General features: G+C 42.3%; 1 protein-coding gene across 1 annotated transcript; it reads left to right on the forward strand.

Annotated features, from left to right (window-relative positions):
• The first annotated feature begins 741 nt into the window (after positions 1-741).
• On the forward strand, positions 742-17,341 carry wdr1 (WD repeat domain 1). Its single transcript, XM_033966962.2, has 15 exons — positions 742-885; positions 2,331-2,452; positions 2,955-3,045; positions 4,086-4,233; positions 4,660-4,840; positions 5,460-5,537; positions 5,848-5,928; positions 8,747-8,980; positions 9,374-9,461; positions 9,831-9,987; positions 13,276-13,360; positions 13,571-13,681; positions 14,321-14,494; positions 14,573-14,717; positions 15,341-17,341. Exons 1-15 carry the CDS (start codon positions 870-872, stop codon positions 15,445-15,447), a joined length of 1,818 nt encoding a protein of 605 aa, XP_033822853.1. The 5' UTR covers positions 742-869; the 3' UTR covers positions 15,448-17,341.
• Positions 17,342-17,603: the final 262 nt, after the last annotated feature.

A 17,603-nucleotide genomic window follows, 5' to 3' on the forward strand; every position in this document is an offset into this window, starting at 1 on the left:
TTTACACACACAGAAAACTACTCCTTAACTTTTCACCAATCATCATCAACATGAATATATTATTAAAACAGTAACAAATTTAAAGTGATCATATTTGTCTTGATATTTCAACAAAAGTCTGCATATTTTTTCTTTTGGATCTTCTTTTTGCCTGACAGTCCGTGCTCAGGGCGAACCTTCACATGAACACAATTAAAAACTGTATAAAACCGTAAAATAATAAAAGTTTTTATCATATTTTTCTTGTTTTTCCTTTAAAAATAAATCTTTGTGCCTAGCAGTCCACGCGGAGGGCTGAATCTTCAATCACAGTATAAACATTATTGCAAAATTATTAAAACAGTAAAACAATTATTTATTTATTAAGTTTATTTTGGTATTTCTCCCTTTGTCTGACAATTTGTGCTCATGGAAAATACTATTGTCCGCAAACAACTTCCAAAAAACATTTAAAAGAGTCAAATAATTAACGGTTTATCACATTTCTCTCATTTGTATTTGTATTTATTCAGTGTGTTTTATGTTTTATGTTGCACTTTATCACCAAAATAAGTTCCTAGTTTGTGAACTGTGTTCACAAACGATGGCAATAAAAGGATTCTGATTCTGATTCTGATTATTCCCATAAATGCAACTCTTTGTGCCTGACAGTCTGTGCTCAGGGTGTCACCTCCTCCTCCTCACGCTCCTTCCTCAGTGGCTGACGGCGGCGCGTGCTCCTGACTTTACCTTTTATGGGCACAGCCAGACCCAGCGCTGTCACGGGCTCTTCCGGGTTTGGAGCAGGTTGCAGCGGCTGTTTTTCTACGTTCACTCGTCCTTTTCTCAACAAACCAGGCTCCGACAGCGGGCTACACACCTGAGGAAACATGCCCTACGAGCTCAGTAAGTCCTCCCGACTCCCACGCCGCAGATCCGGCCACAGAATCTGGAAAACGCCGCAGGTTCTGGGCAGTTTCCGAGGAGCACCGCGTAGCTGCTGTTAGCTCGCCTCGCCCATTGAATCGCATTGTTATTGTGGATCCACGTAGAACGCGTTTATCAGACACGATTTTCCGGTTTTATCGCCTTTATTTCTCATCAGATTTTTAGTGTATTTGATTTGAAGTCCGTGTTTTTCGTGTTTAAAATGTCGGACGCTCCTCTCGTGCGTTCTGATCATTTTTGTCTAGTTGTGACTTGTCCAGACAGTGGCTCCAATGACACGGAGGAACTTAGCCCACACAAGTATAATAGATCTATGACTTAACTCCACTGGGCTCGCCTTTCTTCCTAATAAGGACAACATTAATTGTTCTTTTCTAAAGGCATATTTCAACTTGTTCCTGAATAAGTTCCCCTTTGTAATGACAAATGAATTATTACATTTTCTAACCTCAAAACAGCTGATCAGAGACGGACATATTTACAGACGACATTTTGAGGACTTTTCCCCAATTTTAAATTATGTAATAATTTGTAAAGTGTTATATATGGCATCGGCCCTAATTTTCATCATTCTGAAACCCAGTGATAACAGTTGGATTACTCGTTATTGAAATGAAATTACTCGTGCATATGGCAGTTTTTCATATTTGTTTATATCAGTCAAGAGGCAGTTTGAAGAAAAGTTTGGGGGAAAAAAAGTTGAACATTACAGGAAGTTGTCAAAAGTAAACCAAATTCCATCCAAAATGCAGGCACAATTTATGTGCAAGAAACATTTTTATGCTAAATTTTCATTTAACAAAATATGCATATTGTCAATAACTGTTGTGTAAATTAGATGAGTTCAAACCCTTGTTTACACTATGGTTGCTAGGTAACAGTTATGGAGAATGCAGAGGAGAGGGTCAGCTGGAGAGGAGAGGGTCAGCTGGAGCCGGGGAGAGGAGAGGGTCAGCTGGAGCCGGGGAGAGGAGAGGGTCAGCTGGAGCCGGGGAGAGGAGAGGGTCAGCTGGAGCCGGGGAGAGGAGAGGGTCAGCTGGAGCCGGGGAGAGGAGAGGGTCAGCTGGAGCCGGGGAGAGGAGAGGGTCAGCTGGAGCCGGGGAGAGGAGAGGGTCAGCTGGAGCCGGGGAGAGGAGAGGGTCAGCTGGAGCCGGGGAGAGGAGGACAAGGCAACAGTAGCTCAGTTGGTAGTGTCAGATCCATAGAAAGTGTTTCCAGCTCCTCAGATGAATGCTGTCATTGTGTTCTTGGGCAAGACACTTGACCCTCCTTACCCCCACTGTCTATGTACACTGGTGTATTAGGGTGTGTGAATGGGTGAGTGGTTTCATGATGTGGAGAGGAGCAGAGGAGACTATATATATTTTAAATGGTCTTGTGTTTGTTTTTTTTATTATTTCCAGAGCATGTCTTTGCCAGCCTCCCTCAGATGGAGAGGGGACAGTCGAAGGTGATCAGTGGAGACCCAAAAGGAAACAACTTCCTTTACACAAATGGCAAATGTGTCATCATCCGCAACATCGACGTGAGTACAAGAAATTTACTACTGCTATTACTACTTCTATTGCTACTACTACTGCTACTATTGCTCCTGCTTGTACTACTACTACTACTACTACTAATTATAATAATAATAATAATAATTATAATTATGTTATTACTACATATGCTACTAGGAGTAATGCTGCTGCTGCTGCTGCTACTACTACTACTATTGTTACTACTTCAGTACAATAGTTTAGCAATTTCTACCACACCATTACTACTGCTTGCTTGGTCATCATCAGTTCATCACAAAGATTCTCAGAACATTTGGAGATGGGGGTGTGGCTGGACAGAGATGGACCCTTATGTTAATTTTGAAGTTTGATTAATTACTTATATTTACTGTACTTTATTGTTACTACAAACACTAGTCAGACATTGTGAAGTTATTTATGACACAATTAATCCTGAAATGCACCTTTTTATACCACCTAAATATTGTTTTGTTAAACTAATCACTTGTATTGATCATGTCTGTTCAGGACCCGGTGATTGCAGACATCTACACTGAGCATGCGCATCCGGTGCAAGTGGCCAAGTACGCGCCCAGCGGCTTCTACATCGCATCAGGAGGTAACGGCACTGTTTATATCTGAGTATTACTGTCACACATCTTAACATGTGTGAGATATTACATCTCAAATACACCAGAATACACAAAGTTGCATGTGATTATCCAGTGTTTTCCTTGGGGGGGACCCACAGTCCCCCCTTATTTATGCAACCCTGTTTTATTAAAAACACCTATGTGTGTAATATAGAACTAATCCTCAACAGTCTTGGGGATCTGTGCTGTGAATTTTACTCCGTAAACACTATAAAAAATGAAATGTGCACATAAACCTCAATTACTCCTTGCCCCTGGCATCGCCGCGTTCCAAACAAAAAGTGAGCATGGACGCAAAGTGGTTCCTTCGAGTGCTGGATACAGTTTACTTTCTATTGAAAAGACGTGGCCCCCCTCTCTATAATTGGTGCTGTTAGACTTGTGGTCTTTTGGTCTTAAAGTGTTGGTTATTAGCTGCGCTACATGATCTTGGGGTTTTTATTTCATGTCCCTAAATCACGATATGAACATTAATAACGGACCAGTCAGGTGCCTTCTTTCCCCAAGGTTGCTCCTGCTAGTGTTGGCAACAGGCTGATTAACAGCCTCGCTGTTGAGCGCCTGCCTCCTGCAAAACCAGAGGTACCTTCAACAGCCTTGCTCCTGATTGGCTCTTTGGTTTCGTGCTTGGATTTCCATATATGGTCCCTGGTTGCTGATTAGCGGCTATAACTGCTAGCCTTGATGAGTTTCATTTCACTGGAGCCAAACTCTGCGGGTGGTGTCACACTCACTTAGTCCACTTCTTTATACAGTCTGTTGTCAGTGTGACTCTTTACTAGATGACAGCGGACCTTTGCCTCTGACCAGTTAGGCCGTGCTCTAAAATATGCGTTTATTAAAAAAAAAAAAAAATCTATTGGGTTTGTGTCCGGGGCCCAGTCTCCGGGGACACTGGGGCCCAGTCTAGTTCATGTTTTTGTGCTGTAATCAAGGTTTTATTGGCTTCTACAACATGAATTGCATTTAACTTCTCAAGTAAGTCCCAAATGTTGTGATTTTCCAGACACTTCGGGAAAAGTGAGGATCTGGGACACTACTCAGAAGGAGCATCTACTCAAGTATGAATACCAGCCTTTCTCCGGCAAGATTATGGACATTGCCTGGACCGAGGACAGTAAACGCATCGCAGTGGTGGGAGAAGGGAGAGAGAAGTGAGTATGACCCAGGGACACTGAACACATCTTGGGGTTAGTAATGTGGTTACTTTGGAACCTGTGAGACCATTGGCTAGACTAATTCTACATTTATCCAAACGATTACACACGATTTACATTTTACTACAGAGAGGGTTAATCAAGGTGAAACAATAGCTCTGAGTCTCTGAAGGTTTCTTTTTTCATAATTTAGGCTCGGTGATATGATATGGGGATGAGATCACAATTCACGATTTACTATTTCTGTTTAATGCAATTGTTCCCCCACCCACACCTCCTATTGGCTAACTTATGTAAGGCTCTGAGCAAGTAACGGGTGGATTTAACCAATCACAGTGAAGTGTGAACTTTTCAATGAAGGAGTCCAGGCCCTGGTCCAGGCCCTGGTTCAGGCCCTGTTGTAGACCCTGTTTTGCTCTGCAGGTTTGCCGCTGTGTTCCTGTGGGACTCTGGGTCTTCAGTAGGGGAGCTCACTGGACACTCTAAGCTTATAAACAGTGTGGATGTGAGGCAGAAAAGGCCATACAGAATCGTTACAGGAAGCGACGACACCACTGCTGAGTTCTTCGAAGGACCGCCCTTCAAGTTCAAGTTCACTCTTAAGGTAATGCCACAATGATACTACTACTTCTACTACCAGGGCTTTTAATACTACCTCTGTTTCTACATTCACTGATGTAATAGCTGATACTGCTCCAGATACAAAAGGCTCTGTTTCTAGTATGCAGCAGTAGCTCTACTAACTCTGGTTAAGTTCTCAAAAATGAATGTGTCCATTTGGAGACGGTAAAGGCCTCTTTTCTGTTAAATGTTCTCTAATCTGTTGTGGGCACATCTGTACAAGTGTGCCCTACAGTACCTCCTCCTCTCCAGAGTCTTACCCCGGTACAGACTGTAGTGCTCTGTTGTTCACGCACTCTGCAGAAGCGCTGCAGTTTGAGAGTAACATTTACCTGCTCCACTCTTTTATTCAGACACAGATGTATTGTTCTTGTGTCAGCTCTATAGTTATAATCTATGACACTTGTGGATCATTGTTATGTTTTGGACATTATAAGTTACAATATTCATCAAAAAGACTTGACAATGAAAAACGACAATTAAAGATTACTCCAACATGGATCAATCAAATTGAATAAATGTTGAGGGGAGATGACTAGAACATAGTTAAAAGCTCTAATAAGTCAGTTTTGCAGAATACAGAGATTTGTTTGTGTTTTTAGGACCACACTCAGTTTGTGAACTCTGTGCGCTTCTCTCCTGATGGAGCTCACTTTGCCACCGCTGGAGCTGACGGACAGGTCAGTACAGTTCTAAAAATGACATTTACATTCAACCTAAACTGAAAAATCTATACAATGTTGAAATTGTTTGAAATGATGAAATGTAAAATAAAGTAGAGCATGTCAAATGCTTAATTAAAATGTAGTATAAATATATATTGTGGATCATTTTACAGACTTGAAATGTGAATAGCAGGTGCTTTTTAAAATTTTGTCAAATAAAAACAAAATAACACTTGTACAAGTATCTAAAGAGGCAGCTCAGTCACAAGTACGTCTGTTTTATAATCTCACCTTTGACCTCTGGCCTGACTTTTCTGTGTTTCAGATCTTCCTCTATGATGGTCAGAAGGGGGAGCTGGTGCGCTCTCTAGGGGGAGACAAGGCGCACAATGGAGGAATCTATGCGGTAAAGAGCAAGACTAAAATGTCCCAAAACTCTCTATGCTTTTACTGAGTTTAACTAGTCCATCAAGGGAACTCGCTGGAAGAGTCTGCCTTTAGTGCATGTTTTGGGTTGATGGAGGAAACTCACACAGACACAGGACCTAAATGTGGTGATGGGTTGGTGCCATCTGATGCCTGGATTATTCAGAATTTGTGTTTTGGGCCATTAATGCTAATGGCTACAGTAAAAAATACAGGGGACTGGCTCTGGTGTTCCCAAATCCTGAGTCAAAGCAGGGACCTTTTTGCTATGAGGAGAGAGGCAGGATGCTTGTTCCAACTTCCTCAAATTGGCTTGGAAACTCCTAGCTCCTTAAGCCAAACCTGGATATGCATCACTGCCTGCCATGATAAGGACTGTCCAAATAGTGCACTGAGTTATTGCCTCAGACATTATGCACTACATCTATGTGAACAAACCCAACTTTATATAAAAATGAAAATAAAGCTTTTAGGGTCATGACAGCTTCATGCACTTTATTTGTAGACTATGTAATGACATAAGGGAAGCTCTGCGCACATTCTTTACATTTATATATTTTTTTAAAACTTGGTCACATGGCTAATTTGCATATGAAGCTGATGGAGCCTCCATGGCAGTCCTATGCTTAGCAGCAGACAGACCTAAGGACAGGGGTTGGTGGAATATTTGTTGGCACAGAGGACAGAGCAGAGCCTACAGTTGATGGTGAGTCTGGAGAATATTTATTCAAATCTTTGCATGATATTATTACATGCAGATGATGGAGATGATTCATGTTTAAACTTTTCAGAAATGATACAGTCTGTGGGCTTTATTAAGCAGCTTTTTCACTAATATGCAAACACTTAGGATTTCAACATGGCAGTGGACTTAAATAACCCAATTTAAATCGGAGTACTAGAGGAGAATGAGGAGCTTATAGTAGTTTGTTTTGTGGGTGTTGTAGTTTTTTATTAAACAGCTGTAGGATCCCATGACTTCTGTTGTTCCCGCTTCTGGACGGTCGGATTCTCCAAATGGCTGCAGCTCCTCCTCTCTGCAGAGGACACTTATAGCTGACCCTGTGACATAGCTCCAAAGGAAAAGGAGTTGGGGGGCTAGGACCAAGGAGCTATGATTGAAACCATTCAGAATGAGCCCTAGCTCAGGAATCCCAGCTCAGATTCACTTCTTAAACAAACCCAGCGCTGTAGTGTTCTGTCTGTGTGAATGTGTTGCTTTATGCAAATGTCACTCAAATCTCTCCCATTTGAATCCCTGACACAGGGAAAGCTGAAGAGATTGTTTAAAATCTGTTGCCTTGTTGGATGTGACACTACACAACAGTACACACTGTGCGATGCTGGACACAATCAATCAATCAATCAATCAAACAAACTTTATTTCTATAGCACCTTCCAACAACCAAAGCTGCCCAAAGTGCTGTACAACATTAAAAACACGATTAAAAACAATAAACATCATACAAATCAACAGAGCACGTTACACCATTAACACTTAGCCCTGTGACTCTTTATTTTAAAGGCCATTCTAAATAAGTTAAGTTTGGCTTTAAACAGAGGCAGGTCAGAGATGGAACGTAACTCTATGGGCAACGAGTTCCAGAGTTTTGGACGGGCCACTGCAAAAGAAAGATCACCCCACTGTTTGCACTGGGACCGGGGGACCTCCAGCAGATGTTGCCCAGCAGATCGTAGAGCTCTGCTGGGTTGGTGAGGGGTCAAAATGTCACATAGATAAGAAGGTGCAAGGCCATTGAGTGCATTAAAAACAAACATCACAATTTTAAAATGAATTCTGAACTGGACAGGGAGCCAGTGCAAAGAGTACAGGACAGGGGTGATGTGGTCATGTTTGCGACTATTAGTGAGCAGGAGAGCTGCAACATTTTGCACGAGCTGCAAGCGGTGAAGATCAGCTTGGTTAATCCCCACGTATAGAGCATTATAATAGTCTACACAGGGTGGTTGAGTGCTCCCTTAGAGATAGGGTAAGGAGCTCAGTCACACTGAAGAAGCTCAGAGTTGAGTCGCTGCTGCTCCTCTTGTGTCCAGAGAAGCCAGCTGGGGTGGCTTGGGTATCTGTTCAGGATGCCTCCTGGACGCCTCCCTAGGAAGGTGTTGCGGGCACGTCCCACCAGTAGGAGGCCTTGGAAGACCAGGATTGTCTCCTGGAAACGCTTTGGTGTGGGGTGTGTCTGGGGTGAGGGAAGTCTGAGTCCCTGCTTAGACTTCTACCCCCCGACCCAGCCTTGGATAAGTGGAAGAATGTGGGTAGATGGATATGTTAAGTCTAAAGGTATTATGATGGTCACTCTGGCTCTGTCTTACTACTGAATGAATACAAAACCCCTCTGACCGCTGCTCAAACATGCCAGACATGTGCCTCCTCCTGTCCACTCATGTCTCAGTGACTCATGTCATAGCACTGTCCCTGGTTCCATGCAGAGCGGGAGTTCTGATGGCACTGACTAACTTTATTAACTAACCAAAGAGGCACAATAACATTATTTTTGTTACAAAATCCAATGGAGTTGATGACAGAGTAGGCGAGGATGTGAGGAAGTCACACACTGCAGCATTAGGATTGCAGACAGGGTAAAGTAAAACTTAAGCTTCATGTGAAACCGCTTTTGTAGCTACAGATCCAGATCAAAATAAACTTGAGTAGTGCATGGGTGGGCATCTGGATCCCCTCTCCTCCTCCTCTCCTAACTCTCTGCCCCTCTCCTCACCCTCTTTTCATCCTCTCTTCTCTCCTCCTCCTCTCTTCTAAGTCTTCCTCTCTTCACTTGTAGATAAGTTGGAGCCCCGACAGCTCTCAGCTCATCTCGGCGTCGGGCGATCGTACTGTTAAACTTTGGGACGTGGACAGTGGCTCTGCGCTGACGACCTTCTCCTTCGGGTCAGAAGTTGCCGATCAGCAACTTGGGTGTCTCTGGCAGAAGAACCACCTCCTCTCTGTGTCTCTGAGTGGCAACATCAACTACCTGGACAAGAACAACTCCAACCGGCCAATCAGGGTGCTTAAGGTGAGAAACAGACCCTGAGTGGCCAATCAGAGGGGCTTACCTGTTGTGCTGACACACATTATGCATTCACTTAAATGGAGAGCTCCATATCTCACTGTTCAACAACTCCAAGAACATTTAGGTATTCTGTTATACCAAATATAGACACAAAGACATGGATTTTTTTTACAAATCTGTTCGACCACTCCAGGTGATATGCTCCTGTGATGCTAGTACCACACCACCTGCTGTAATCCAGAGTCTGGCTGGATTAGCTAGTAACATTAGCTGAAGAGCTCCACGCTGTCATATCTGGGTCCAAAAAAACAGCCTTATTTATTAAAAGCCAGGAACAATTTAAAAAATGTCAAATTAGTTGTGTGTTCTGCATTGTTAAACTCTTTTTGTCCTTAGGGCCACACAAAGTCCATCCAGTGTCTGACCGTTCACAAAGGAGACGGCCACTCCTACATCTACTCTGGCAGTCATGACGGACACATCAATATCCTTTACATGATGAGGATGATTGATTAATAATAATAATGATAATAATGATGAAATAATAATGTTATTATTATTATTATTATTGACATTTATATTGATAAACCATTGATGATGATTAATATTAATATTGTTATTATTGTGTATAATTGTTTTTTCTTATGTCGGCTTCATTTTGGAGGTTGGTGACCCCACGTTCTTTGTGGTAGTAGTAATATTGTGCTGTGCTCCAGCAAGAAGGTCCCAGCTTCAAACTCTTTCCTAGTTTGTGTGAGTTTTCTTGGAGCAGCCCAAAGCCAGGCTAAGATCTGGAGTAGGGTCCAGCTATAAGACGCCCTGACCAGGATGTTGTCCTTAACCCTTTGTGCACCGCGCTGGGACAGTGAGAACGGAGAGACTGAGTGTTTCTCAGGGAAAGGACACACAAACTCTGTGTGTCGCATGGCTGTCAACCAGAACAATGAACTGGTGACCTGCAGCATGGACGACACCGTGAGGTTTACTGAGACTAGCAGCAAAGATTACAGGTAACACTACAAATACTCCATTAATATTACTACTGCTACTACTGCAGCATGCACAACACCGTGAGGTTTACTGAGACTAGACTAAAGGTGCTACTACAAATACTACTGCAACTACTACAACAGCGGCTACACAAGCTACAGCAGCATGGGTGATACTGTGAGATTTACTGCGACAAATGGAAAATACCACAGGTACTACACCAAATCATACAGCAAAGAATACAGGCATTAAAAGTATTTAGGAATATTTTGTGGATTATCTGTGTGCTGTGTGTCATCAGTGTCCTTATTGACCAAAATGACTCACTGCTGAGAGACACTATGATCCCATACTGAGCGTGTGCAGATAAAAGCCCAGAGAGGAAATTTACATGTGCTCAGATTTATGTAGGTGTTCTGGCCCCACAGCACCCATGGGATCATCGATACTAAGGAATAGGCTCAATACTCCGATTCTGATACCACAATGATAATAAAAAACACTCTGTAGACAGTAGAATATGATTTTCAACATTAAATGATAGTATTTTCTTATATATTATCATGTGGCAAAGTGCTTTACAGAATAAGAAACACATTAAAATCTCACAAATCAAAACATAAATAATCACAAATAATCATCATAAAATTAACATTAAAACAGAAGAGTGCAGAATAAAAACCTTTCAGTCATATGTACAGCTAGCTGCATAAAACTGAAACACTGATTCCCCATGTTTAGTCCTGACTCTGGGCAACAGCAGGAGGCCGGTCCCTGAAGTCCTCAGAGTGTGAGATGGTTCATGTGGCACTAACATATCAGAGATGTACTATGGTGCTAGGCCATGGAGAGACTTGTTCACAAGCAGAGTTGCTTTAAAGGTTTATTTTCTGAGCCACAGAAAGACTTATGTGCTCGTACTTCCTGGTTCTAGCCAGGACTCGAGCAGCAGCGTTCTGAATGTACTGCAGCTGTCTTAACGGCAGCGGAGCTGGAGGAGTTGTTAATCTGTTTATTGTTGCAAACCAGACACGAGGGTTGTTACTGCAACTTCCAATAATGTCAGATGTCAGTGTTTGACATAAACTGTGGTTGTACATGTGCACCTTTTCTCTGTAAATCTCATAATGAACCTGAAGCTTTGACTTGCTCCATTCTCGCTCTGCCCTCCAACATTCCCTTTTCTGTGCCCTGACCGAGTCATTCCTCCATTGAGCTTTCTGTTTATCTTTCACCATTTTAACCTTCATCGGGGCAATGGTGTCCAGAACATTCAAAACACTCGAAGTCTGAGTTGAACAAATCATCAACATTAGAACATGAGGCATTTTCAAAGTCCATCATTTCCATGAACAGTGCACCTGTTTTATCATTTATGTGTCTCCTTCGAACGACTGCAGGACCAGCTGCTGGTTTGGGAATAACAGACAGGTCAAAAAAGACACAAACGATCAGACAGAGCAACATCCGCCACATTGACATTTGAAATATTTACTCCTTTTGTAATGAGCGGGTCCAGAGTGTGTCCTCTGTTGTGGGTGGGCTCACTGACATGCTGAGTCAGACCAAAGGTTTCAAGGACAGAACTGAGCTCTTTAGCATTTCTGTCAAACACATTATCCACCTGTACATTAAAATCACCTGTAATGACTAAACCATCAAAGTCTGACTGAAAGTATCTCAGTAAAATCATCAATAAAACTCAGTCATATACAAACCTCCATGGCACTGTCTAAGTAGAGTATGGAGGGTGATTGTTTTAGCTCCATTTTAAAGGAAACGCACTCAAATGAAAACACCCCAAATGACAACCTGTGAGCAACCAGTTGAGTTGATTCCACTAGAACTGCATTACCTGTGTTTTTGTCGAGCCATGTTTCGGTTAAAAACAAAGTCAAGATTAAAAGAAGAAATAAAATCATTAAATAAAGATCTGACATTGAGCACAGCAAGTTTCAGATTAGTTTCAGTTTTCTCTGATTGGACAGTCTAACTGTCCTTCTGATAATCAGTCTACGTGGTGTAACTGTAGATATAGCTCCATCACAGGGCCTCAGCATATTATCTTTATCATGACTGTGTTCTGAGACAGCAGAGGCCCTGTGTGTCCTAGCTCTTGGTGATAACAGCTCTGGGGGAGGGCAGGGAGAGGTGAGCAGGGGGATGTTTAGGTGAGGGACTAGGTGAGCGCCGAGGAGGTGGAGCAGGGGGGAGTTTGGGTGAAAGACGAGGGGGCATAGGTTGGTACAAGGAAGAGTTCAGCATAATTGATGCCAGAACTCTTGATCGCACTATACTAGGTGTGAGAGGAGCCATCTTAATTCCTGACCTGGCTGTGGTAGTTGTGGTTTTGACACATTGACCCGCTCTCTGGCTGGCACAGCAGGGATGCTTCTCTCATTCCTTTTTTCTCTCACTGGCCCAGGACCCTGTCCAGGTCGTTGCCTCAGAGCGTGGAGGAGGTTACTGATGAAAGTCTTGACCTCCACTTTCTCAAGCTCCTCGAATAATGTAATGAATTTTAAGATTTGAGTCTGTTCCATTCTGGTGTCAACGGCACCCACGTGCACAATCAGCTGTTTAACTGCTCAGTGTATTGACAAAACATTTGGCAGGAGTTTTATAATCTCAGAAACAGTATGACTGGAATACAAGTTTGCATTCCTTTGTGGCTCTCTAATGGCACCGTCTCCTAACAGCAGCGTAGTTCTGACCCTGCCTCCGCTCTTTTGCCAACTTGATTTCTCTTGTTAACATACAAACAGAAAATGGGTTTTTGTCACACAACATCATCAGTCTGTGACAGTGGTAAAAATCTGTAAGCTGGAAATTGGGTGATGTAGCTACATTAGCATTGTCTTTTATCACTTGTTGCATTGGCTTGGCATTCTTGTCATTACAAAATTTTGGAAAAGACACTGTATTACTCAGATTTAAGTTGAAAGTAGTAGGTTTTTCACCCTCCTCTCTGAAAGTAACTGTTGGCTGCTTACCACTAGAAGTTACAGGGAGCATCCGGTGAAATCCTTTTCAGATTCTAAAACAAATATCCGTGCTTGTAGCTCCTTAATTTGTTGTTGATAGTTCCGACAGCATTCACAGAAAGAATTCCTTTCCTAAAAATTTTGGTTTACTTAAAAGAAAATCATAAGAAAACAAATCTTCTAGCTCTGGAAGAGGTAAAGTGATTAAAAGCAAAGTAAAGAAGGAAGCAGCAGGAGCAAGCAAGGGTTTGCATCTGCACTCTTCAGAAGCAGGACACACAGTTGTAGCAGTTATAGTTTTAACTGTATCTGCTCTCCTTTCAGTGGAGATGTGGTGAAGATGGACTCTCAGCCCAAGAGCGTGAGTGTGTCTTCAGAAGGAGTGTCTCTGGCCGTCTGCATCAACCGGGTCTGTTTATCTTCATATCTGTTTCATCTGTTTTTTTAATTATACCTTATACTGTTTAATCTGCATGTCTGAGCTGGTTTCTGTCCTTCATGTTTGTGTCCTGTGTGTTTGTAGAGTTACTTTTACACAGGGATATATGATGATAGGAGGGCATTTGGTGTTGCTGTAAATCTGTGTACTTTCTCACATCTGTGTCCTGTGTATTTGTAGATTGTTTTACTGAAGGACAAAAAGAAGGTTTTCACTTTGGACAATCTGGACTTTGAGCCTGAGGTGGGAGCTCTGCAGCCAAAGGGCACTACTGCTGCTGTGGGGGATGCGGTGAGTGGAACAGGGATATTTGTATCAGAACTGAAAGTTGATCTTCAATTTTTAGTACAGAGTATCGATATGCTGTAGTTTGACTTTTTAAAAGTGGAACTATTAGCATTTTAAGAACTACATGACATCACGAAAGTCTGCCTTGTTTACAGCCAGGTGTTTTTGATTTCAAACTCCACCCCTGCAGTTTGTAGTGTGGATACTTGTTAGACCAATTACACTATTCCTTATACCCCTAAAACTCCTCCTCCTCCCCCTCACTCTCCCCTTTAATTCTACAGGCCCTCCCTCTTCTCCCCCCTCACGCTTCCCTTTAGTCCTCCAGGACTGTACCGTTTGCCCACAACTTCATTTCAAATAGAACTGATAAAGTTTAGGTGTTTAGTACCACTTTAAGTCTCTGCCTTGACCCAATGTCTGCAGAAGCCCGTGCTGTTTCTCAGTCTTGTGGGAGGTTTTTTTTGTTGTTTTTTTTTGGCTCCTAAACTGACATATTTGTTTTGACACAAACAGAGCATGTCTCTCTGATTGGTTAATCCACCTGTCAATCATACCCTCTAGAACTGAGGAGACAGTATATGGTTACTTTGACACTTTGACGCCATCATACTTTGACGCTGCAATACTTGTGTGTTTCAGGAGGGCAAGATCCATCTGTACTCTGTGTGTGGGGGCACTCTCTCCTCCACAGAGCCGCTCCTGGAGGTCGCGGCCAAACTCACCGACCTCAGCTTCTCTCCTGACGGAGCATTTCTGGCCGCTCTGGACGAGCACAAGGTCCTCACTGTATTTAGTGTGACCGACAACTACGCTGTGAGTATCCTCTGCATCATTTGTGCCTCTCCTCTGCATCATCTGCTCCATGTTTAACTCCTCCTATTTTATTTCCAGGTCAAAGGTAACTTTTATGGACACCACGCAAAGCCAGTGACTATGTCCTGGAATCCAGACTGTGAGCACATCGCCACAGGAGGAATGGACATGAACGTGTATGTGTGGGACATCAATGACGAAGACAAGAGGATCAAGTTGCCAGGTGTGTCAGATGCCCTCCCATCCTCTTATATCCCTGTAGTGTTAGTCTGAGATGGGGGATGGTCAAATGTCTCTAGTTAATCTGCAGATATTATGATGTGTCAGATGCCCTTCCAGATGTTGTGGTGTGGTTGGAGAAATACAGCAGGAGGAACGGAACTTGTCACTGATACAAATGTGACAAATTGTGCAAAAATCTTTTTTCTTTTTTTGCTCTTTCTACCATGTTATAATGTTGTTTCTCATCAAAAACATGCCTGAAGAGGTTTTACATCACTCATGCTCACCTGGCAATTCTCCATAAATATACAAAACCATGATACAAAACTGTACACAGAAACTTGACAAACCTGATGTGATGTGCAGTAGTTTCATTAGTGGGATGCAGCTGATTGTGTTGTGATAGTGCTGTGAAGGGCTTAGCATGGTGAGCAAAGGGAAGGGGGACTCAGAGCGTCAAATACAAAAGGGGTTTGAGTTATTGAACATGTTATGTTGTTTTGGGTGAATACAGTATTTTCAAAACAAAAGGTAACATCTATCTGATCTAAATGTTATGTATTCACAGTTAATACCCCATAAAAGTCAAACTCTTTAAACTAAATGAAACTCTCTTCTCCTCAGACACCCATCGCCTGCACCACGTGAGCAGCTTGGCCTGGTTGGACGCTCACACTTTGGTCACCACCTCCCACGACGCCAGTGTAAAGCAGTGGACCATCACCTACTGATCTCAGAGACTGGACCGGGACCGGGGTCTAGACTGGGACTAGGACCAGACCAAGACACGACCAGGATCACAGGACTTGTGCAGACCCAGGCTTGGCTTTGCAGGGTCTGAATGATGAATGCCTGTATGAGCTGTTGATTTAATCCTTTTTGTTGTTTTGTCTTTATAATTTATGCAAAAAATGGTTCATTGTTCACACGCTGGACACTTTATTAGGTACGTTGCCTCTGACCCAGAATGGCTACTCCCTGGGACAGTTTCTTCTGTGGGGCTTGTTTTCTGTGTACTTCACTGATGAGTGATGGTTGTGGGTTAAATTCCCTGTAGATCAGCAGTTGGTTAGCCCAGTTCATGCAAAGACAAAGTCCCCCTTAAGTCCCATGTTCCCATTCTGATATTGGGCATTTACCGGGACTAAACCAGGGCTAAACTGCGACTAAAGATTAATATGAATCTTTATTTTTGTACTTTATTACAACAAAAACAGGTTTAAACCAGGACTAAACCAGGGCTATAATGACAATGTACCTAATAAAGTGGCCAGTGCATATTTTTCCCCTGACGCTTTAAGTGTAATGTGATTGACAGCTCGACATTCCTTTTGATTCTCTTCACCTGATCATCTGAACGTCTCCACTGGAAGGCGCAGTTTGAACTCTGAAAATGTCACAAAACATAAACGATCTATTTTTACAGAATCATTACCCTCTGTCTCATAAATACTCCGTGACTTCTGCTTCTAAGAGGCAACCCCCCCCCATTCATTTTTCCTACAGATTTTTCAATTAAAGGAACCAAATGCAATTATAATCTAGGAAGTGATTCAAAACCGTAGATTATATATATGAATTGGTACTAAAACCCAGGTCTGACCCTAAACTAGGGTTAAACTGGGACTAAACTAGTTCTACAGCTAGTCTAACACTAAACCGGGAAATGCATGAATCATTTTGCCTTTATTACTTAAGTATGAGATGTACATTTTAATTTTGTGGCACTTGCACTCATCAAAAAACTTTAAACTCTTAACTCCTAGATTTAAAAAGTCAATGGGGAAAATGAATGGGACTTTTACCCCTGAAATGGCGGCTGCTGGGTACCACCCCACGCCCCCTCCGGTTGAGAACCACAAAGTGTGAACCAAAACTTTTGGTTACATTCCTGGATAATCATGTTCTCATTATGTGTTTTTTGCTGTGGCCTCCTGTAAATCCTTGGCATTTCGTCCGGGGCAAGGTTTGGCGTTTCCATGTCAGAAAACGCAGCAGGTACTTGATTTTGAGTTAATTTCACAATCAGAAGATGTAATTACAGCAAATCTTAAGGAGACGTTAACAGGATTTTTTTTTGATCCGTTACAGTACAGTCAACTAAGACCTTTTTTTTTTTTTTGTTTAAAAAAAAAAAAAAAGCTCAGGTTTGCCAAAACACTGTTGGGAGACCTTACCAAAAACTCTAACCTGACCCTGGTCCTGACCCTAACCTTCATCTGATGGTGAAAAAAAATGTATATATAATCAAAAATCAACATTTGCGAGGCTAAGGGGCTGTTGTTTGTTCTAATTTTGGCTCTAAATTTTCTTTGTTTTGTCAAGTAAGCTTTTTAGACCTGGCAGGAGCAGCTCAGGTGAGTAGAAAACTGTTTCAAAGTTGATTGACATGGTAGAACGTTAAGTCCCGCCCCCGAACGAAATGCCAGGCTTTTAGAGTCCAGCTTTTGCCATTTGAGTGTGATCTGAGGACTTCCTGTTAGACTATGGGTGGACGGAGTACTTCAGGATACTGCAGTACTTTTATTGCGATTCTGTTTTTGTGCGCACGGTCAAGTCTGATATTTTCATGTTTTACGCATCGAGCAACAAGGAAATAAATAATAAACATTTGGGTAGAAGTCATTTTGTCTGTTTTTGAGCAGTTTTCAGGAATACATGTATTTCACAGCAATATAATGAAAAAGAAGTGATTTTTTTTTTTTTAAAGTTGAAAGATTTGACAGAAGACTAAGACAGACTAATCCAAGAGTCCCATGTATTTCAGAACATGTTTATAGAGGTCTAAATTAGGGGGTTAGTAGCTTTTACACAGCATAACACCCCATGGAGACAAAAGGAGGGGATCTGACACAGAGAGCCATGGTGCACCTTTAACCTTTCCCTT

This window comes from Periophthalmus magnuspinnatus, chromosome 5 (genome assembly GCF_009829125.3).
Source record: "Periophthalmus magnuspinnatus isolate fPerMag1 chromosome 5, fPerMag1.2.pri, whole genome shotgun sequence".
Taxonomy (NCBI): Eukaryota; Metazoa; Chordata; class Actinopteri; order Gobiiformes; family Gobiidae; genus Periophthalmus; species Periophthalmus magnuspinnatus.